The following is a 23957-nucleotide window of genomic DNA, read 5'->3' as shown; positions in this document are numbered from 1 at the left end:
GTTGTAGAGATCTGCTATTTCTGGACTTTCCCCTATGTGTACATTTAAATTCTACAGCTTTTTCACTTTCTGAGTATTCCTGGATCCATTGTTATTTTGTAATAAACCTGCAGTTAGCAGAGACTCGGTATGCAACATTATGCCATATTAGAATCCCAAATGTCTGTGAACAAATGAGAATGAGTCTCAGTATGAATTCTGATATTAGGATAAATTGCCTGTGTGCATGGGCAGGCTTGGGCATGCCCTTTTAGTATCCATTAGTCATTTGAAGTTGATAATTTTAATTAATGTCAGTAACAGAGCTGATAATCACATGGCCATTGGAGCAAGACAAAGCTCTGTTTATGGAACACATGAGAGGTACCTGGAGAGTGAGGTATGGTTTGTGACAACCATAAACCTACTCAGGAGGTTGGAAGTAGGAGACTGAATTGTTGTGACCACTGCTTGGAGATTGAGGTGTGAGTAACTTAAATAACAGAGACAAATAGGGTTGGTAAATGAATGGGGGTGATTCCTCAATAGGATGGTGAATATTTGTGTTATAGCTCTGGAATAGCAAGCAGCTTGAGGAATGTGAGTTTAATGACTGCAGCTGGAAAGGTGACACAGACTGAGGTCAGCATCAGTTCTGTGCAAGTTTTAGTGAGCATCCGATGCCAAAAGGTTTAATCTGATGCAGGACAGGGAAGGGAGAATTCCTTCATGTCTCTTGAAACAGGATCTGGATTCAAACACTGAACAGAGGCCATGTGTGTAGTGACATAATTTCATTGCTTATACACAACCTTGTCCTATTTGGTTATACAGTCCCTTCCTTAAGATTAAAAACTTAATTTTAAAATAATTTAGCTTCTGTTAGTTCACTAATTTGAAAAACTGTCCAAAATTTCTCATGAATGACGGAAAATCAAACTTCTGGTCTATATTTACTCATCAGCAATCCAGAGGCATTTCTTCTTTATTATAGTCAGCCATGCCAGTAGTGTTCCTTTTACTTTGAAATCTTTTGGTAGAAATTTATTTGGTATGTCCAGTCTTTGATAAAAACTGAATTACTATACCCTTCTGCTTTTTATCCAATTTAAATGAATCACATTTATCCTACTTCTGTTTCTGTCTCCATGTTACTTTTTCCTTAAATAGAAATCTCATTTTAACTAATCTTATTTCTATCCCTAGTAATTTGCTGTCATTATTATTATCCTAGTTGTATTTTTAGGTACTTATCCTTCACTCTTGTGTACATTCATTGTAAATTGAAATGGAAAAGTCCATAAATGTAGAAGTGTGACTAATTTATTGTTTATATGTTAAAAAATGTATCTTCCCCATCTCTAGTGTGTAACAGCCCCACCTTTCCTATGCTTTGCTCTTGGGGGACAACTTAAAAAATTTTTTTTCCAGTTATTTTTCTCCAAATGCCAATTCAACAAGTCTTTTCATCTGTCTCTGTTTTAGCCTTTTTTTTTCCTCTTGCCAGTCTCTTCCTATTCTTTCTGGTTGCTGGACTTCTATTATCCAGTTTGAAATGTAGATTTATTGGGGAAGAGAAAGGCTGTTGCTTTGCAGGCTTTTTTAATCTGTAACTTGAAATAGAAATTCTGGATTTAGAAGAACCAGCACCTGAAAAAAGAATTACAGTAACATAAATACTACAGAGAGGGAATGTGTTGTAGGCAATGATTGTCTGTATCAGAAGAAAAGATTATTTAAGAATATGCTTATTTTCTACAGAAAATAATAAGAAAATATATTTACTTTAAGAATGAATGTGCATCTAATGCTATTAGTGTTGCAAAAGAAATCTTTGTAGAATGCAGGTATTCACTTGGATGCTGGCAGGCCAGCTCTGCCCAGGGATGCCTCAGGCCTGAACATCTTTTCCACTGATGCCTTTTCCTGGCTTACCTAAAAACAGAGGCCAGGCAGGATTAAGAGAATGAAAGCAGATATGTTTAATAAAGGGCCTTCAGGTGCATTAAGAGCAGACAAAGCCTCCCCAAGGGGCTACACCCAAAATGAACCATGGTCATGAGTTTTTCAGACAGATCCAAGTTTGGTCCATTTACACACCAGGGCCTAACCCTCCCATTACAGCTTCGGGTAATCAAGTCATATTCCCCCAGTTTGTCCCCCAATAATTCACTTTTTTTTCTACTTTTCAGGGCCTGAGGGAGTAGGGTGTCCTTGAATTTCAGGCCTAGAAGTATTTTTTTTTCTGACCAAAAGTGAAGACAGTTAACTAACACTATATAGAGTTTAAATTCATATACTAATGCAGTACAGGATTTGAAAAATGTAAAAGCTAAAATCCTAAGGCATCACCATGAGCAGCTGCTCAGAGAATTTCTCTAGCAACTCTGTACAAGAGAGAAGGAAATGAGATGCAATTAAAAAATACTCACCCTATATTCTCCCAATGAGCTTTACAGTTTGCAAAATCAAAATTTCTGCATGTGAAAATTCTATTGGTCTCTCCAGTGCCCTGAGAGTTACCATGCATGCCATGTGTATGTGTCATTTACAAAATGTGACATACAATATAGCACAGTTTAATATCACTTGAGGTTTAGCAAATGATGTTAGAATGACACTTCAGAATTTGCTTTGCTCTGTCTTTTTAGATGGATCAGTACTGCTGAATCTCTTTGTTATTTTTCAAACAAAAATGTATGTAAAATATTAAGGGCCTAACTGTGCAAATCTCTGCATATGTAAGCAGTTCCGTGGTCTAAGCAAGGTATTTTTGATCATGGTGAGAAATGACTTCAAAATCTGTGCTTGATATCATCTGTATACACAGCATTTCTCTTATAGTGTGTATTCTTTCATTTGTATAGTTTAGGACTTATTGATGCCACATTTTCTATTCTACTCTCCAAAGCAGATAGAATGGATATTGTCTCTATGGTAGAATGGATATTGTCTCTGTGGTGTTTTTGCAATAGTTACTGGCTTTTGATGAGTTTTCTTCTCTGTGATTTGTCTTCCCCAGGTGTATTCCAATCTCTCAATGCTGAGTGGTGCCCCTGATGTGGCTGTCAACCCAGAGGACACTGCTGCTTACACCTTGAGTATATCTCCCTGCAGACGAGGAGTCTTTCAAGGTACTATTTAGAGCTTAAATATATAAAATATCCCTATAAATTACCAGGTTAAATCTCCTTACACCTAATGCTTGCATCTTTTCTGCATAACCTGTCTTCTGGAAGTAAGGTTGTCATTACTGGTGATTCATGTTTTTAAGCTGGCTCATATTTTTATTTTTAAAGGTATCTTACTTCTAAATGTGTAGTCAAGTTCTTCAAAAATGCCAGCATTTGAACAACTTTATGTATTTTATTGGTCTCATGAAAATTGACTAAATAGGAAATAATGGTTTTTGAATTATCAGCAGGTTCGTAGATCTAAATTTAATTTTCCAAAACCTGTTTAATCCTTTTAGATATTTTAGCACTACTACAACCAAAGATGTAAAGGCAGAGACCAGAATTTGATTTTTCCCTTAAATAATGTTCAGTCTGTTGACCACAAGGCAAGAGCACATAAATAGAATTCAGTGAACTTGGTTCTTTCTTTGACATATAGTGGAGGCTAGGGAGATCTAAAATTAATTGTTCATAATTTGCATCCATCCATGTTTATAATGGTATTTTTATGATACAATAGCAAAACTGGATATTTTTAACCAATGTCAGCATCCCATCATTAATGTTTTTCCTGCTTTTCTTTTTTAATAACAATTCAGATTTCATAATTTTTATATGTTTGGTAATGGTTCTAAAATTCCATGGTGCTCATTATTTAGCTCATAATGTGAAATGCATGGTTTTGAGCATGAAACTGTACAATCAATCTTTGCCTTCCCTGTAGGGTAAGTACTGTAGCAATTCCCAGCAGAGAAAAGTTCAAAGGTGTTTGGGAGGGAATTATGGAAACAGAGATCATCCTAAAGGAACTGAGTAGCACTCAGGGAAAGATTTGAACTCCCCAATAATGGATAAATCTCTCAATGGAAAATGCTTAGTGTGTGTAGTTTCAAATTTGTGGGTTCCTAACTCCAAGCACTTGATTCTGCTCCATTCTCGGACAATTGAGATTAATGACAGCTGTTTTCTTAGCATTAAAAAGCTATTAAATCTTGTCCCTGAGGATGTCAAACTACTTTGCTCCTTTGGCCATTTTGTTTTCAGTACCTGATATGTAAAACCTAACTAATAATGCCATCTCAATTCACAAGTGACTTGTGCAAAGAAATTAATACCTGTAAAAAGGCTTGGTCTAGTGCCATAGGAAGATTTCAGTGCCCTGATCTGTAGCCCTGTAAAAAAATCATGCTTCATGAATAGGAATCAGCTTTCAATGAAATTGTAACCATCAAAAATGTGCACCAGGAAATATTGAGGATATACTATATTTAAACATGGCTTTTTTTTAAGCATTAAAGATTTAGGGATAGTCTCTTCTTCTGCCTTAGAAAATCCCCAGTTCTTTTATATATAATGAAAGTTTCAGTAGAAGAGGCTCCAAGGGATCTATCAGAGAGCAAATTAATACCAGGTGATAAAAGCCATGCCTTCAAAGGGACATAGATGGCATGTTCAGATCTACATCTCCAATGTTCTCTCCTTCCCTTGACTTCTATCACAATGGTTTCCATTATGTTTTGAAGTATTATATGTTCACTGAGTGAAAAAAGAGAGAACAGTCAGTTTCTCTAACCCAACAAAAAGTTGCTGGTTCAAATGCTGGGAAGCCACATCTGCCCTTCTTCTCAGAAAACTTCATTTATTTTACACTTTAAAATAACTTGACAGAAAGGTAAAGTTATCCTTTGAAAAGGACAGGGCCCAGTTATTTGCAATCCACCCCCTGGCTCAGGGCTTGCTTTAATCACCATCTCAGGAAATCATGTTCATTCTTCCCCTGGAACAGAGACAGGTTTGGTTCTCTCACAGAAATCCGTGCTCACTCTCTGATCATTCAGCTGCTGTAGCAGGAGAGGGGTGGAGGGAAGAGAGGCCCTGTCACGGGTGTGGAAAGCAGCAGCTGAATTTGCTGTCTGATGTTAGGTTTGATGTAAACCTGACTACCAAGTGTCCTACCTAAGGTAACGTGTTAGGAAGTGCTTTTTTGTGCTTCAAGGAGAATGGGAGTCTGTCTGCATCACACTGTGCAAGGCTGGGAAGTCATATTTGTTCTCCAGAGCAGAGTTTCCAGGCCCTGAGAAACTTCAATATCAAAGATTAAAAAAAAAAAAAAAAATAATTATATATATATATATATATATATATATATGTATAATATATATATATATAAAATATATAAAATATATGTGAATGCATTTTTGGTTTTTATTTTTGGTTTTTTGGCTTTCAGGATATTTCAACAGCCAGCCTGAATCTTGAGAGTCACATATTAGATGTAGGTGATTCAAGTAGGAATTAGGCAATACTCAGGAATCTTAATCCTTTCCAGGTTCAAGACACTACAAGAAAAGTATAATTTAAACATTTCCCCCTTCCCCGCACCCCCCCCCGCAAAAAAAAAAAAAGAGTATTCTTTATTCAGTCAGGTGAATTTGTTTAGAAGGAAGAAAATAATCCATGGGGTGAACAGTTGGAATGACAAAATAAAAAGCAGTGCTCCAAAGCTATCTGCAGAGGGAGTCAATTTTATCCTGCAAGGAAAAAAGAACAACTATTTTGATACCTAGCTAGGAACTCTAGATGAATAATTTCATTTTGATACCTAGCTGAGAACTCTAGATGAATAATTTCAAGTCCAGAACTTCCTAACTTGTGATTGTAAATCTTTGTAGTCTTGATGTTCTAATACTGTTTTTTCATATTAAAATAAATTCTAATGAAAGAACTTTTACCATGTAAGTTGTACTGAGCAAATGGTTTGCATTTTTCATTTATTTTTGAAGTCCTTTTATTTCCAAAATTATATAGCTGCAAAATTATGCAGCTTTAGCTTTCTGTCTTACTGTTTTATGGCTGCTAAGCTAAAAATGGGCCCAGTTATTTTCTAAAACCCATTTGGAAGCATTCCAATAGAGTGCTTATATTACATGGTTCAGCTAGTTTTTAGGTGTGTGACAGCTTTAACACAGAAATAATAGCAAATAAACACCTCAAACAAGATTCTGTCACTACATAAAATTCTTCAGCAGTCTGTTTTCTGAGTAATTGAGCAATTTTCTTCAGGTTTGAGAAAGCATCTTCTACAGATTGCTTTATATTTTATCAAATTTTTATTTCTGGTTTCCACAGAATAGACCAGAATTTTTCCAGAACACAGCAAAACTCATAATACTTGAATATGTCTTCTGCAAAAAAACCACAAACCTTTCATAGTCAGTGCCCTTTTATTCATACAACCCCCTAGCATTTGGAAAGGAGCTTTCTAACTTTATGTCTCACCTTTCCCTAATTTTTTAACTGAATCTATGTTTAGTAGGCAGTGCTTTTCAATGCTGCTTAGAAACCTAAATTGAGGAAAAACAGGCAGCATGTTCCAGGTCTTTAAATAATATGAATTATTTTTAATAATTCATATTATTTAATATTATTTAATATTATTTCTAGGCTTGTCAGATGCAGCTGTAGGACGGTTTTGAGGTGGTGAAGATGATGCCAATACATTCTGGCCTGTAAATGAGTTGATTTAATTTGTTTATCATTATTATCTCTTTGACACTGGGATTAAGAAAAAAAAAAGTGACGTTTTTTTCTGGAATTCTGCATATTGATCTACTGATCACTGTAATTTCAACGGAAACATAAACACCCACGAGGAAGAAAGATGATCTTTGTAGTTTCTTGTAGCCTAAGCTGTATTTCCAGCACCTGCCTGTTTGCTTTGAGCAGTTCCTCTTCACCCACATCACCCTCACAAACTGAGACTAATTCAGTGGGAGCAAAGACAAAGCCTGGGGGTTCTTCTGGTTGCTTGATTATTGTGAATGGCCCTGCTGGACCACAATATCCTCCTTCCTTCCTTCCTTCCTTCCTTCCTTCCTTCCTTCCTTCCTTCCTTCCTTCCTTCCTTCCTTCCTTCCTTCCTTCCTTCCTTCCTTCCTTCCTTCCGACACTTCCTTCCGACACTTCCTTCCGACACTTCCTTCCGACACTTCCTTCCGACACTTCCTTCCTTCCTTCCGACACTTCCTTCCTTCCTTCCGACACTTCCTTCCTTCCTTCCTTCCTTCCTTCCTTCCTTCCTTCCTTCCTTCCTTCCTTCCTTCCTTCCTTCCTTCCTTCCTTCCTTCCTTCCTTCCTTCCTTCCTTCCTTCCTTCCTTCCTTCCGACACTTCCTTCCTTCCAACACTTCCTTCCTTCCTTCCGACACTTCCTTCCTTCCGACACTTCCTTCCTTCCGACACTTCCTTCCTTCCTTCCTTCCGACACTTCCTTCCTTCCGACACTTCCTTCCGACACTTCCTTCCTTCCTTCCTTCCTTCCTTCCTTCCTTCCTTCCTTCCTTCCTTCCGACACTTCCTTCCTTCCTTCCTTCCTTCCTTCCTTCCTTCCTTCCTTCCGACACTTCCTTCCTTCCTTCCGACACTTCCTTCCTTCCGACACTTCCTTCCTTCCGACACTTCCTTCCTTCCTTCCTTCCTTCCTTCCTTCCTTCCTTCCTTCCTTCCTTCCTTCCTTCCGACACTTCCTTCCGACACTTCCTTCCTTCCTTCCTTCCTTCCTTCCTTCCTTCCTTCCTTCCTTCCTTCCTTCCTTCCTTCCTTCCTTCCTTCCGACACTTCCTTCCTTCCTTCCGACACTTCCTTCCTTCCGACACTTCCTTCCGACACTTCCTTCCGACACTTCCTTCCTTCCGACACTTCCTTCCTTCCGACACTTCCTTCCTTCCTTCCTTCCTTCCTTCCTTCCTTCCTTCCTTCCGACACTTCCTTCCTTCCTTCCGACACTTCCTTCCTTCCGACACTTCCTTCCGACACTTCCTTCCGACACTTCCTTCCTTCCGACACTTCCTTCCTTCCGACACTTCCTTCCTTCCTTCCGACACTTCCTTCCTTCCGACACTTCCTTCCTTCCTTCCTTCCTTCCTTCCTTCCTTCCTTCCTTCCTTCCTTCCTTCCTTCCTTCCTTCCGACACTTCCTTCCGACACTTCCTTCCGACACTTCCTTCCGACACTTCCTTCCGACACTTCCTTCCTTCCGACACTTCCTTCCTTCCGACACTTCCTTCCGACACTTCCTTCCTTCCTTCCTTCCGACACTTCCTTCCTTCCTTCCGACACTTCCTTCCGACACTTCCTTCCGACACTTCCTTCCTTCCGACACTTCCTTCCGACACTTCCTTCCGACACTTCCTTCCTTCCGACACTTCCTTCCTTCCTTCCTTCCGACACTTCCTTCCTTCCGACACTTCCTTCCTTCCTTCCTTCCTTCCTTCCTTCCTTCCTTCCTTCCTTCCTTCCTTCCTTCCTTCCTTCCTTCCGACACTTCCTTCCGACACTTCCTTCCGACACTTCCTTCCGACACTTCCTTCCGACACTTCCTTCCTTCCGACACTTCCTTCCTTCCGACACTTCCTTCCGACACTTCCTTCCTTCCGACACTTCCTTCCTTCCTTCCGACACTTCCTTCCGACACTTCCGCCACTTCCTTCCTTCCATCCTCCATCGCTTCAGGCTCCTGTGCCCTTCCATATTCTGGATTTATTGTCACATTAAGAAGAGGCAGTGAGCATTATAAACAAAACAATTCAGCTCTTTATTAAATGCTACAAAACTAGATATGATTGATAGTTGATAGCAGGATTTGCCACTTGCTCATTTCTCCTTGGTATGAGTGTTAAAGCTTATTCTCATTTTTTGTTGTAGGGAGAAATTCATTTAATCATAATATACCAACAAGTAGGATTTACAGAAACTCCTTAGGATTTAAATGTTTTATCACAAACATTTCCCTAGGAAAATAAAGATTATAAAGTTTTGTACTAATCTGCGGTAAATATCCTTTGGTTTTTTTTGTCAATAGAAAAACTACAAGAACAAAAAATTGGCCAAATAGCTACATAAATTACACTCATCTTGTTAATTTATCTTATCTCTTTTGAGGAACTTTTCTGTGGTAGCAACTGTACATAGATTCCATTGGCCAGAAAAAAAACGGAAAAATAAAAACCCCTCTTCCCACTCCCAAGACCTTATTGAGTTCATGTTGGTATATTTGAACCACAAGCCAAATGTTTCTATATCTTTTCAGATTTGTGTGATGAACTCTGTGGCGTTCTGGGGTGTTTTTTCAGTTAAAATATTGGGATATTGTGGACTTTTATCTCTTTGCAGCAGAAAGTAATCATGCACACTATGTATCTTTTAAATATTCCATTTAAGTTATGCAGAGGAAAGCATTGAGCACTTCTTGCTTTCATAATTGTATGCATGGATACAGGGGGGTGTGTAGAATATAGCCAATGAGTCAGCCTAACATGGGGTGTTGTAATTACAATTTTATTGAGAAGTAAAATAGCCCGCCTCCCTTTAAAGGGATGCATCTTCTCTGAAGCAATAGAAAGCAAAGCTTTCGTATTAATATTTAGACTACAGTTGTATAAAATGTTTCAACATTGGCTAGTAAACCTAGAAAATGTGCAATAATGTTTTGGCCAAGAAAGCTTTTAAATCAGTGATGTGTCAGCAAAAATATAACACTCAATTTGTGTAAATTTTAATTATTATTTTCAGTAGAATTACAGAAATACTTGTATCATTGCTTTTACAATTTTAGGATCATATATGCAAATTTAGTAGCTTATATATATGCAAAAGGACAGCTAAGGAGTCTTGTTTTCTTAACCAGATGATGATGGCATAATTCTGTGGCCAGTTGAATTGGTGGGAATTGTATCTGGGATGCAGGTGAAATCTGGTTTGGTCTTGAATGTATGCTTTGAAAACTGTCAGCCATGATATTTTGGCAAGTTACACTGTTGTGTAATGTGTGACAGAGAAGTCAGAACTGAGCAATTGGATATAAAAAAACCCCAAAATAAAAAAACCCAAACATTGAGGACTGTTGTGTTTGAAAAGGTTATCATTTATCAGTTGTTTTATAGCATCAATATTGAAAAGTGAGATGCACTGGTAAGTAAAAGTTCTGTAAGATGACTCTGCGTTCACAGCCAGAAGACCAGAACTTTCTGTGTCAAAGCTCTTTAAAAGCGGAGGAGCCAAGCTCAGCAGAACCACATGAAAAATGTAAAATTGCTTTATGTATTTATTTGAAATCTGTCATTTTTAAAGCAGCATTTCTGCACATTTCCAATGTATTATTTATGATTTCATAGAGCACAAAGTTCTTTTTATTACTCTTCATTGTATAAAATTCTTTTTCCCATCCTGCAAAATATCTCTTGACAGGAATATTTTTGTAGCCCATAATTTAAATAAATTAATATATTTATGTATCATCTGCTATCTTAGGATCCAATAAGGGTCAGTGGATTGCACCATTTACTCGCAAACCAGGAGAGCATTCTAATTAGGAATTCTTCCTAGGAAAATGTTCTGCCTTAATTTATTGGCTCAAGTCATGCAGATCATACTTTTTACTGTCTTCACTGATAAGGATTCTGCATTTTAGATTTGACATGAAATTAATACACTCTTTTCTGTTGTTATTTGCAGTTCTTTCCAGCAATGATTTCTTTTTATTTTCCCCTAATAAAATATTCAAATATCTTTGAGCCCGTAGTAGATACTTTGGTGCCCGTGAAAATTACAAAATACAATTTCTGAATATTTTAAGATTAAGCAGATAAACTGAGTTACAAAATGTATACCATCTGCAGTAAAACTCATTATTTTTTCCAGAAATACTTTGACAGATTTAATTCAGAGCCTTGCAGAGATCTGTATTCACCACATTAATTCACCTTTATCGATCAAGATTATAACCTCATTGTTATTAACTCTGTTTGTTTGAGCCCTGGTTTTCATGAAGTAGGAAAATGGAGTGTCAGCACTTATTCTGCAATTCTCCACTGATTTTTTGATCATGCAATTGGTGGATTATCAGCACAGTGGTTTAGCAATTCAAGTAGTTTTCAGTTACCATAATTCCTCTCATAGCTCTTGAAATATTCTTGAGCAATTTATTCTTTTGGAACTTTTCAAGCATTCCAATATTTCCTGCAAACAAAAAATAATTATTCAAGTGCTTAAGCAAATTATTTTGATGCTTTTGAGGCCACATTTTGGGCAGAGAACAAAACCCAGTCTTTGTTTTACCATCTCATTACTTAAATTGCTCCTGTTCTGTCCCTCTTTCTCCCACGCTCACAAATGGATAATTTGTGATTCTGAAATACAGAAAATTGGTAAAGAAAATCTTCCATGGTCACTGGAAGGAAGAACTATAATTTTAAAATTTTAATAATTTTTCCTTAAGTGCAACAAAATATTCTTTACTGTAAGAATTTGGTAGAATTTATGAATGTATTTATTAGCATTTAGCCCAGACTTTTTGATCAACTTCAAAGCTATAATTTTGCATATTTTTATGAATTTTATTCTAATTGTTGATAATTTTTAAGCATATTGATGGCAAGGATTGGTATTTAAAATTAATGAATTCTCTCTTTCACTTTGCATCTCCCTAATATTGTGATTCAATAGACCAAAATAATACTAGGATTTTATATTGATACATAAAATCATATTAATTAGTTAGAATTCTGTGGTCATTAGTCATTAATTAGTCATTTATCCTATGGTCCATTACCTATTAGTGCTATTCCATGTGTTCTCTTACCTCAAGATTTATATACCTTGAGCATTTTCTTCAGTCTTCATTATCCCTTCCATAATGGTTTTATTTTTTTTTTTGTCCTTCTTGCACATGTTTCTTATTATTAAGATTAAAAAAAATAAAAAAATCACTAATTTCGTGAAATTGCAGTCACTCCTTATCCTCTTTGGAGCCAAGTTCTGACTTAATTACTGTGAGTAATTTTAATAGTTTTTAAAACTTTTTCATTTGAAATTCTGTAAGTTTGTTTTTTAATTAGTTTAGTTTATTTGTATTTAAGTAGAGTTTTCTTAATGAAAAAAAATTTGGGATTCTAATTTTTTTTTTAAGTTTGAAGTTATATATTATATTTTTCCTCTGGATTGAAACATATTTCCATTTTTTTAAATTTTGTTTTTAACTTCATTGTTTTATACCTGTGCTTCTCAGTTGCTGTCTCTCAAAGAAAAAGAGATTCTTCCTTATAATTATTTAATATAATCCTTCTTAGTAGGGATAGTTTTTCATGTCACACCTCTACCCCACTCAAAGCTGCAGAAACAAAGGATTCCATTAAATGTAGGTATTTTCAAATCAAATTGTTCTGGGACTCTCATAAGAATTCCCCATTTCAAATTTTACAAGTTCCATTAATAATAGTTTTCTCAAGTCCTTGGTAAGACACAATGAACAAAATCACCTTTGGATATGTGTCACAAAAATTCTAATAATCACAATGAGAACATTTCTTACTATATAATAGCATAAAATGTCACCTCCTTAGATTTTATATGGAGCAAGAATTAAACCTGCAAAATGTATTTATTTTGGCTTAGATAGTCTCCAAAATATGTTCAAACACTGAAGGAAAATAATTTAGATGCAGGTAGAATGCTATTTGGTATTTCCAAAAGTTTGTATAGATTTGAAATTCTTAGAGGCAAGAAATGGAAGAAATGAAAAGATGCTAATGGAAGCCAGTATATAAAATCTTCCAGAATAACATTAATGTTATTTAAAGGCACCCTGTACATACCAGATTTTATGTTATTAAATAGAGATCTGGCAATTTATAAATCCCGGGTTTGTCTGTGTTTGTCTGTGCTTGTCTGTGTTTTATCTTCTTGTCACATTTGATTACAATTTAGCATACAATATAAAAATGTATCACAGGAATAGTTTAACTATTATTCTCTTATATCACTAGAATGAGACACTGTGATTTAAAAAGAAATAACAGCAACAATCAAGATTGTGCACAGAAAATTGAGCTGGGAAAAAGATACAATTAGTGATCACCAGATTTTGTAACTTTTATGAAGTCCTTGTTTGTATTGTGTTTCCTGCTACTGATCTTTCTCAGGTGCCCATTATGGATCTCTTCAGGCAAGTAGAAGAGCTCTTTGGGGACAAAAATTGGTTAATTTCCTTGCTCTTACTCAAGGGATATTTTTTAATATCATAAATTCTAATTGGATGGCTGACACCTGGAATGGAAGCTTTCCTTCATTTTGTATTAGTTTTGAACAGAGGAAATACTTGTGCATGTCTGGCAGTCTGTTTTTGTGAAGCTAATTCCTGGCTAATACAACACCTGGTACCTATTTGTTTTAGGTGTAATTTCATTTGTTGCTGAAGATGAAGACCAGCAGCAGCCTCAAGGCAGCAGCTCAGCACAGAGGACAGATGGCAAAGGGGCCCTTCAGAAGCTGCCAGCCAGGACTCCTGATGCAGATGACATTGGTATGTTTGTTATTATCGAGGCATTTGTTGTCAATTTTCATAAAATTACATCACAATGTGTTTTAAAATTAAATGAATACTTAGTATGCACAGCCTACAAAAAAGTGTGTGAAATCCTTTTGTGCTTTCTGAAATATTTTAATGAATTGTTAAGCTCAGTTTTTTCTTTTCCTCTTCCCCCCCCCCCCCCCACACTCTTTTTACAACATCAGTGACTGTTGTTTGTTGTTGGAGAGGGACAGAATTTTTTTTAATGCTTTCTTTGTAACTCTCCAATAATGCTGTTAGTGCTGATGTCAAAGCAGGCCTTTTCTGAAATTCATATTGCTTCACTTCTTTCCACTGTGGAAAAAACCTTCTTATAACAGTCAGACATTGATACTCCTTTGGTACAATAAAATTGAAAAGAAAATATTCCAGAACATCTATTTACTTTCATATTGTCACCACCTGCTTTATTCTAAGCAGTATCTGCATTACTTTTGAGATTTCAAGTGTTCCAGAAGAACACTTTTGTGCATACACCAAATAGACAAAGCCAGGGGTTTTGTTTGTTTTTAGATTAATTTCTCCACTTTCCTATTTATATTTGCAAGCATAATTTTGCCTATAGAACCATGTTCTTTATGCTTTTAACATATAATTTGGTATATATTTAAATTATCAAGCATTTTTTAAATTGATTAAAGAGTATTTCTTGCAAGGAAAGCTATCAAGGAAAGTTTTAAACTAAAAAAGTTGATTTAGTCAATATTGAGTTTTTAGGAAATTAAGAAGGGCTTGCAGATTGGAGATCTCTTTGTCTTTATAACTGTATTTTCTAGATAAATTAAAACTGGAATTTATCAAGCTCTAAAAAGAATTAGAAGCTAATTTTGTCAATAAATTAGAAATAACTTGAGTCAAGTCAATGTGAATATCAGAAAGTCTGTTCTTTTATAGTCTATTAATAATCTGTACAGCAACAAGGAAGTTGGTTGACATTAAAACTCATGCAACACCTCATTGGAACTTTACAGAAGAAGAATTTTAAGAAGGATCAAATTAAGATGATATATGCAGATAACATAGTAGAGACAAGAATTATAAATTTTCCAGATATTAAGTGGAATTAATAATAAAAAACAATATAAAGGGTGATGCCAGGTAAATGGGAGATAATATTCAAATCTCTACTCAAAGCCTGAGAATATTAATGAATTTTGTTAAGCTTTAATTTCCCAAATGAAACATTTTTCTTATGAGATATTTGCAAATTGAGGAATTATCACTCCAAAGGTAGTAAAGGCTGTAACTTAAAGTAACTAAACATAGAAGGTTAAGCAAGAAAATAGTTTAGGAGAATGGATGTCTCAGTACTGACCCTGTCACTGATATGAATGGAGGGTGTTGTTCTTAGGTAGAAAATCCAATGTAACTTCATGGTTTGCTATTATCATTACTGTAACAGTTTTGCTAAATGTGATTCCCTAGTGGCTGTGTGAGACTGATTGGTCTATTTATGCATTTAAATTTTCAAACATGTTTGACACATTAAAAGACAATAAATAATACCGTAAAATATCAGTCTAATTACTTGCTGAGAGGAGCCAGGTAATCAGCCCTGAATCAGCTCTTTTGCCGCCACTAATTTACATGGAAATAATCATTCCCACACAGAGAATCCCATTGCTAATTGGAGCAGTCTGAACACTTTATTCCTATATGGCTACCTCAAGTTACTTCATCTTCTCTTTCAGTTGCCATTTTTTGCTATTTTTGTTCAACTCTAGTGTTTTATCTTTGTCTTATTGTGACCTACATGTTTCTAGTAAACTACTGACTCAAGCTGCAGGACTGCTGGCAATGTTTAGGGCATCATTAGGATTATCCCCCTCTCCTCTTCAGCATCCCTGCCACTCTGTCCAGCAGCAGGACTCGGCACAGAGCTGGCACTTCAGCCCCAGGTCTCAGTGTCCTGCCAGCAGTGATGTCCCTCAGTGTTTGTTTGTACAAGACTGGGGAATATTTAATGGGCTGTTGTCCTATGGTGGCTGCCCTAAGCATTGCCTTTATCCAAAGATTTTACTTCCCACTTTGTTTGTCTTCTGGAATGCATTTAGGTTTTTATGTCATTGCCAAGTATAGCCTTCTACTTGAAAGGCTAAACATCAGAAAGGCACTACTTGTAAATAGGCCATGATGAAAAGGGGTAGTCAAGTCAGACATCCATTTTGGCAAAGCCTGGTTTCATTGTCTTCTTAAAGCTAATTTATGCTCCAACCAGGCTTTCAATGGCAGGCAATTTTTTCTAGCCTAAGTTGTCATTGTAGTTCTTATGAAATGTCTCTGAATTGAGTATCTTTCCTGTTGAGTTTAAAAACTGCTTCCAAGTGATTCTTGAGCACCTGATGCCTTTGGAAGGTAAAGGTGCTTGCACATGTGATTCTCCTGGACTTCCAGGCTTGAAATCAATCCCTGAGGGCTGAACATCTGTGGGAACACTATGGGGTATTCATATAAGGAAGATGTCTTTATGTAAGATTATTGTTTTTGTTCTACCAACTGTTGAAGTGATTAAGAGGTAAACAATACTCAGGATGTCAAAAATATAAAAAAGTTTAGCATTTGTTCATTATAATTCTTTTAAAAGATCATAAGACCTGTGGATGCAATGGTAAATGATAGGATTCATTCAATATTAATGCAGTAAGATGTTTCACATACCTTTAATATATTAAAATATAATTGATACATCTCTTGCGCATATTTATTTCTGGAATTAATGTCTTTTTAAGAGGACTGTTTTATAAAATCAATTTAAGTTACCAGCCCATAAATTTTGATTGGGTAGTTAAGCTATTTTTCAGTCCAATCTACATTCTGTATGTTCATACATGGTGTTCTTCAGTTTCAGATTAGTTCAAGTCTCCCTCTTCAGGGAAGAAATAAAGACCTATGCAGAGAAAATAATCCCATGTAAATTGCAGGCATATTTGCAAATTTAAAATACTAACCACAACTTGGTTTGCTTGTGAGTTGTTTTGTTTGTTTTATTTTTGTTTTGGTTTTTTGTTTGTTTGTTTTTCTATGATTTTTAATAGCATTTTCACATTTGCAGCTATACTTATGCCAAGGCATACAAGCTCTGGGTAGTGGTATAACATATGTAGAACATTAAGTATTGGACTGTTTTATGCCTTCTTCCTTTTTCAAAAACATTGTTCAATTACTGCTAGCTTTCTCAGTAGGTTCCCTTCTGCAGTACTGCAGTCTGCTGGATGTTATGAATTTTCCTGTGCCCTTCTGAGACTCAGAACAGCTTGATCCTCCCAGTAAAATAACATGTTGTTTTGAAACAATTCAGAAATAGAAATGCTTAAAGGACCTCTGGCCCACATGGAATTTTGTGGGGCATGGTACTGTGTGCAATTAAAAATCTGTGCAAACAATGCATGGTAGCCCATTTAAAATGAATAAAGAGAGCAATCTGTAATTGCTCACAGAGTGAGGCTGCTGATGAGCTTCAGGTTGCATCACCCTCCTGCAGGAGGTGTTGGAATATTGTTGTGCTGAGAAGTCAGGTAATGCTGCATCTGCACTAACCACAAATTAGTCACTCCTCTTGTGAACCTGTACATCTGCATATTTTTGGATATCATAGCATGTAGGACTGCATCTGCATATAAAGAGATTAAATTTTATTACCCAATTTAAATGTCTGTGATGTGCATTATGCTTGTTTTGAAAGTCTGTATGGGCTGTAAGCTGTATTACTGAGAAATACATCATTCTGTTATGTCTGGCAGACCTCAAATGTCTATGTATGGAATTTTGTCAATTAATAGCCCAGTTAATAAAAAAAATATTCTGAAAAACAAAATCCCTAGCAGAAATAATGAGTGGGGCTCACATGACAGGTCCAGGTGTAAGCCCTTACTTGTTGTCTGAGACAAAAAACATTCAGAGTGATATAAAAAAAATGACATTTCTGAAACTTAAGAGGAAATGAACAACAGAGCAGCAGTCTCCCTGCAGCCAGTGCCCTCTGTTATGCTGGAGTGTTTGACATGCTCTTTCTAGGTCATCATTTTGCCTTTCCTACCTTGTCATGCTTGCAAACAATTATTATTTTACCCTTTAGCAAGTAATGAATTATAAACACACAGAGTACATAATGGTAATGAAAAGGAGCACTAATATTTACCAGTTCCTCACAGTCCTGTAAGCATGGCTGGGGCTGGAGATAATGAGGTGAGGAGAGGATAGAGACAAGGTCCCCATCAGTCTCCTCTATCATCCTGTTTCAATTGCTGTGACCTGTGAAAGTGTTCACTGAGCCAGAAAACAGGAAAAAGTCAAACTTTATGGCCTAATAGATGGGACAGTTCATAGGAAGTGGAGTTCAAATCAAATATGGGATTTTTAAAAAAAGTCTTAGAGTGTGGAGTTTTTCTAGCTGAATAATGGCTTGAATATTTTACATTAATCTAAATGTTATGAAACATTCAAATTAATCTTTCACAAAAAAATATGAAATTCTCCCCAGGATATTTGACATTCAAATTAATGCAACATCAACAGTATTGTCTAAGGGTGAGAACAGCTTCCTCCAAGGTTTATGTTCAGTCCCTCAAGCAGAGGAAATAATTGAGTAAACATTTTCAGGGCCTGTTTGGAAAATCCAACAGTTAAGCTAATTTATAAAAAGATTTACAAATCCAGAGTAAAGTTTATATACATATTAATAATAATATACATATTTATTTCTTTCAAGTTTCTGAAAAATATGCAATTCCGAAATATCAATTAAAGCATTAGATTTTGTCCAAATTATGTTTTTAAGATGTCAGGGAGTATAATTTCCAACAGGAGAAGAAAAGAAATCACATTTCTCCTTCCAATCTAATTTCTTCTTCTTCTTCCTATTGCTGTTATTATTAATATTAGACATAGTGCTAGACTTTGGTAACTAGACGAGCTTGCACCATGTACTGCTGCCACTGTCTCCCTCTGAAACTAGAAATAGGTTATTCCTGAAGACTGTTTGTGGTTGGGCCATTATAGTTGTGAAAGTAATTTTTTTCTTGGTAAAAGTCTCAGTTCGTTTCAATGTTTTCTCATGGATGAGTTTCATGGCCATCTCCTGTCTCCTCAGGAGCCTGCTGCTGGAATTTGTGAGGACTTTTATTTCTGTAGCATCTGCAAAATAAATTTCCCATTCAGAATTCTTGGTTTTTAATTTATCACTGGGCACTCCTGCATTCTCACACATTCAGTTATGGGGTGGATTTGCTGAACTAACCAGCAAAGGACCACTCTTATTTTTACAGAGCAGGCAATAGATATTTTTTGTCCAGTGCAGTGCTTTATTTGTTATGGTCTGGATTGTCTCTCTCAAAATATTTCTTTTGCTTTCTCTGTGGGTAGGGTCCTAATAGTTCTTGGCACAACTATGAAATTTTAAGTATTAGGGAACTACTGGTTCCCACTGTGTCAAAAGACAGGTGATATTTTATACACTATCATCAGAGAGTGAGTGTATGTGTGTGCAAGAAGTTTTGTGAAATTTAGAATTAATTGTAAAAATGTGATTAGTATTTCGGGTAATATATAAAAGTTTATTTGTGTTATTTAGGAAGAATGTATCTTTCATAATGTGATATATACATTGACTATTATTGAATGTTTGAAAGAATTTCAGGATTGCTTTCACTAACTTCTCTGGATTCATTGGTTGTCTCCACCTTATTTGCCCAGCAATATATTGAGAAATTAGTAAGAACAACCTTATAAAGTTCATCTACTGTAAATATGGCAGACAATATCCATTAAATTAATGAAGTGTTGATTTTATTAACATGGAATTACATGAGCATAAAGATCTTCTGCTTGAAAATTAATGGAATTTTACTTCATAGTTTCTTTTTATTATTGAAGACATAAATTGCTCACACAACTCCACAATATATTTTCTGCAATCTAATGAAAATCTGCCCACTTCATCATTGTGCTCAGGATGCTATTTCATAGAAGTGGTTTTGTACTTTATGGATGTATAGAGAAATAAATGTCATTTTCCTAAAATGGCCTGGGTGCTCAGCAGAAATCCTTAATACCTCTTTCAGGGAAGACATATTTTTTATTCCAGAAAAAATGTTGCCTTTTCTGTGTGTGATGTTGCTTTGTGTTGCCTTTTTGCCTTTCCTTAGGGGAATAAGATGAAATGCCTGCTCTGTGACAGACTTTAGAATGGAAAGTTACCCAAATCCCAATGAACTTGAAAGGTTCATTTTAAAGTGAAAGGGTTATACTGAAAAAGAAAAATAGACATTTGTCAGTTTTAAAGCCTTTGTGTTTTCCTAGCTGTGTTCCTATGAAACACTGTAGTAAGACTGTATTAGGGTTAATAAAATGCTTTTGGTCACTTTGATATCTTTAGCAAACCCTCAGTATTTTGGAAAAAAATATTTTTGATCTGTAAATACAGAATATTTTTTTTCTAATGATGGCAGTCAGGAATCACTCATTGGGTTAAAAAATTTGTAATTCTGGGCTATCTTCATGTAGGAAATAGGTGTTCTTAGCTTCAATATTTAGCATTGCCTACACTGAGCCTGCCTGGGTATGGTAGAGAATTTAAAAGTGAACCCTGCTGGGAAGTGAGCTGGCTTCTCACTGAAGTCTCATGTAGGTTCATATAATAAAATCAAATTTAGTTCACATTAAAGGTTCAGTTAAAAATTCATGTATATTCAAGGAAATGTTGTCAATTTAGTTTCCTGGTAGCTAGAAGGGGTAAAATCTTTGAATACTAATTACATTCTGTAATAGACATGAAGATATGTTGTACTTGGTTTTTTTTTTTTTTTTTTGAAAGTGCTGAATTGCAAGCTGGGGATATAAAACTTGTAGGGAAATAGTGCAATTGATTTTACAGTTGCAAGGGAGATTGTGTAGTTCAGTTGATTGAATGGTATTTGGCTGTCAGGTGCAAGGCTTGTGCTCCTTGTGTGTGCTGCAACTCATAACAACAGTTATTTGCTTTTGTGACACAGCACTAGCAAAAACTGGGTTCACTTTGTCGTCAGTGAGCTTATTTTTAATTTATTATGTTGACAATAATAAAATAAGGCTTGTTATTTCACAATAAAGAAAATGAAGTATATTTCACCACAGCATGATACACCTGGAGGAGTGTTAAGGGCCTTTAACAGGTCTTTGCTGCTAAGACCTAAAATTAAAAAGCCTTTGCAGTAACTAAGTGCCATATTTTGAGCAGACTTCTGCAACTGGAGAATTCCTGCTGCTTTTCTGCTGTCTTTTTGTGTTTTTTAAATTGCTAGCTTTGTCACAGGTCATTGTGTTTAACTAATATAGTCTTTATGTAATCTATGTTTCACCAATGTACAATCATATTTAATTCAATAACTTGTGTACAACTGAAACAACAGTTGAAAACAAGAATTAATTACATATTAGTATGCTTTTTTTTTTTCAGTAGAAGATTTTTACCAGATCTAAAGTCATACTAATTTAATATTTGTTTTTTCCTGGCTACAGATTTTTTTATGTCAAATGTTCTATTTAAAAGAGTTCTTGACAATCAAAATGTTAAATTTATGAAGCTATTTTATGTAGTAAAACATCATGTATTAAAAAAAAGAAAAAAATTAAATAACCCCCAAACTCTGAGCAATTATGTTTTTTCTGACACAATATAATTATTAAATGCATAAATTTATGAGCTATTTTACATAATTTGTTATCATTCTGACTTGAACAGGAAAACACTTTGGTATCATTTTAAGGAATTTCCTGACTGGAAAATCATCTGAGTATAATTTAACCTAATGTGCCAAGGGTATATCAGCTGTGACTGTGTGTACATGACTTCTGAGCTGGCTTTTGCCTTTTCAGACATGTTGAAATATTTGTGTGACACAGCTGCCCAAGCTGTTCACCTGGAAGTGAATTCCTCACATAAGTCACAGTTTAAACACTCTTAAAATGTGCAGCTCTACGCAAAACCTGGCCAGTGAAGGCTGTTTCTGCCAAGAGGCAGAATAAAAAGTTCTAGGATATTTTACCATATACTTTTTAAATTTTTCTCAAGCAATTGGTATTGGTGGCTCTTCTGACACAAGGTGTCTTTCCCTTCAGTTCTCTTTCCCCTTCTTTTCCTTGTTACATATTTTATATTGGGTTTGTGTCCATCCTTCAATATTACTGATGATTTTCCCAACCTTCCAGAGAGGACTACAGGGAAATTTAAGATCCTTTTGTGCATGATTACCCTTAGCTTTATATGCCAGCATAACAGGAATGAGCAATATTTTTTCTGTTTCTTATCTGAGACCTTAAAAGTTGATAGCCAGGAACAAGGTTCCCTTTGGCTCTCTCTGTTATCTTTAGATTTTTCCAAAGGTAAGACATAGGTAGACAAAGATAGAAAAATGGTGTCAGTAGAATTAAAGACAGATATGGCAAATGGAGATAAAACAGTAGATCTTTTGGGAAAAGGCAGTAGTCCTTGGGGAAAAATAAACTCTTAATTTAATTAATTTAAAAGTTGTATGAAGTAAGAGAAAGCAGGGAGGGTTAGTACATAATTTGAGGTCATTAGTTTGACACAATCCTGACTCTGTGTTTATTAAAAAAGTATCACAATTCAATTTATGTGAGGTAAAGATTATGCCTAGGAATGAGGGTATTTTGAGACATTTTGTAGAATATGAGTGTGTTAGTTAGGTAAAACTTGGTAGAAGTAACTTGTTTCCTTGTGGATTTTTGACAACCATTCCTCTAGGATATTCTTCATTTATTTACTAATAAAAACTGCATGACCTAGGTAATCTGTCCTGGTTCTTCTGCACCCTCACCACTCTAAAGTTCCACTGATACTTTTTGCATTCCTTAAAGTACACCATTTGTTACTCTTTCCATCAGAGAGGTCACTCCTAGTAGCAAACTTCTGTACATATGAAAATTGTGAGCATTATCTTTCCTCAAAAATCTTCTCTAAGGAAAATAAAATAATTTATTAAACAATAGTTGTTTTCTGAACGTCAAATTCCTTTCGGTTGTACAGTTTTTTCTGTGGTTTTGTGTCTTTTCATAGTTGCATAACAATCAGCTACTTTGTGGATTTTTTTTACTTTACTTCTTGAGTTATTCTTGTTTCTTTGCCCTTTGGAATTATTTCCTTATTCAACTCTTAGACTAGATTATTCTAAGTATCTTCTCCACTTAATCTCAGCTTCCTTCTTTGCCAGGTCTTTGAATGAAGGTAATTATAATAACCAAATAACTGTGAGTCTTAAAGCAAATACCACTTATCTTCACATTAGAAGTTAAACAGTGCTTTAAAAGTGTTAGTATTCTAAACAATCACTTCGCTATATAATCTCCAATTATAGAAATTTATGCTGAGTGAAAAGTTCTAGTTCCTCTTCCTTGCTATTCAGAGTGCAGTAGGTGAAGTAGTATCATCTTCCTGTGAATTACCACGAAGATTCTGCTTGTGATGGCAGTCTGATTTTGAGGTAACTACATGAGACATGTTAATCATCTCTAAGAATAGAGAGAATTAGTAGAGCCAGGCAATAAAAGACAAAAGGATGCCTTAAAGGGAGAGTTTTGAGAACTCAATGTGACATAATAGGTATGAGGTACAGGTTGTTCCTGACACACAGACCATTGCACTTGAAACCTACCAACTTTATTTTCAATGGTGTATTTATGGCAGATTCCTTATGTAGCATATTGTTAAATGTCCCTGCCATCCCACCCCTTCAGTGAGTATTCAGTTATGAAAGTCTGGGGTTCTTCTTAGTGTGTGGTCTTAGTAAGAAATGTAATTGACACGCTGGACCCACATTGGTAAGGTTTGTGACAATCCTTTGAATTCATTTCCCCAGAATTTATTCCTCAAACTTTTACTAAGGCAGAATATTTCCTTCCCTGTCCCCCTACACTACTTCCCTCCCACTTCCTCCCAAAACCACCACAACTGAAGTTTTGACTCTTGTATTGCTAAAATTTTCTGGATTGCTTTTCAGCATTTGAATTTTTCCTATTCTTTGCATACTTTATGTTCAGATTTGTCATGATGCCTGCAGAGCTCAAAAAGGTGAGGGGAGATAAATTTTAATGCCAAATATATTACCTGTGTTCTTGTTGATTTTTTCATCTCTTGTTTTAGATCTGTATTTACTAATGTCACAAGTGCATGGATGATATACTGTCATGTGCCCTGAGTTTATTCCCATCCCACGATTTAATCAGAGAGTTTAACATGTTTATAAGATCAGATCCTGATTTCTGTCTCAGTGCACCAGATAGATATTCTGTCACCAGTAGACAGGCTAGGCTAAATGTCATGATACATAAGGATACATAACCAAATGGAGAGTGAAAAAAGGCCCTATAAAAGGCAAGTAACCATATTTTCCATATTTTCATTTT

At 35.6% G+C, this 23957-nt stretch overlaps 1 protein-coding gene across 1 annotated transcript in view; it reads left to right on the top strand.

The window, feature by feature from the left end:
* The window catches only part of CFAP47 (cilia and flagella associated protein 47), a 261632-nt gene that overhangs the window by 127342 nt on the left and 110333 nt on the right, over positions 1–23957 (top strand). The window contains exons 49-50 of the mRNA XM_058800177.1: positions 3002–3113; positions 13383–13511. Coding sequence (XP_058656160.1) covers positions 3002–3113; positions 13383–13511 — 241 coding nt within the window. The remainder of the gene's footprint in view (positions 1–3001; positions 3114–13382; positions 13512–23957) is intronic.

Source organism: Ammospiza caudacuta, chromosome 2, assembly GCF_027887145.1.
Source record: "Ammospiza caudacuta isolate bAmmCau1 chromosome 2, bAmmCau1.pri, whole genome shotgun sequence".
Classification (NCBI taxonomy): Eukaryota; Metazoa; Chordata; class Aves; order Passeriformes; family Passerellidae; genus Ammospiza; species Ammospiza caudacuta.
Note: the sequence above shows the minus strand (reverse complement) of the source record. Positions and strands in the feature narration are given on the sequence as shown.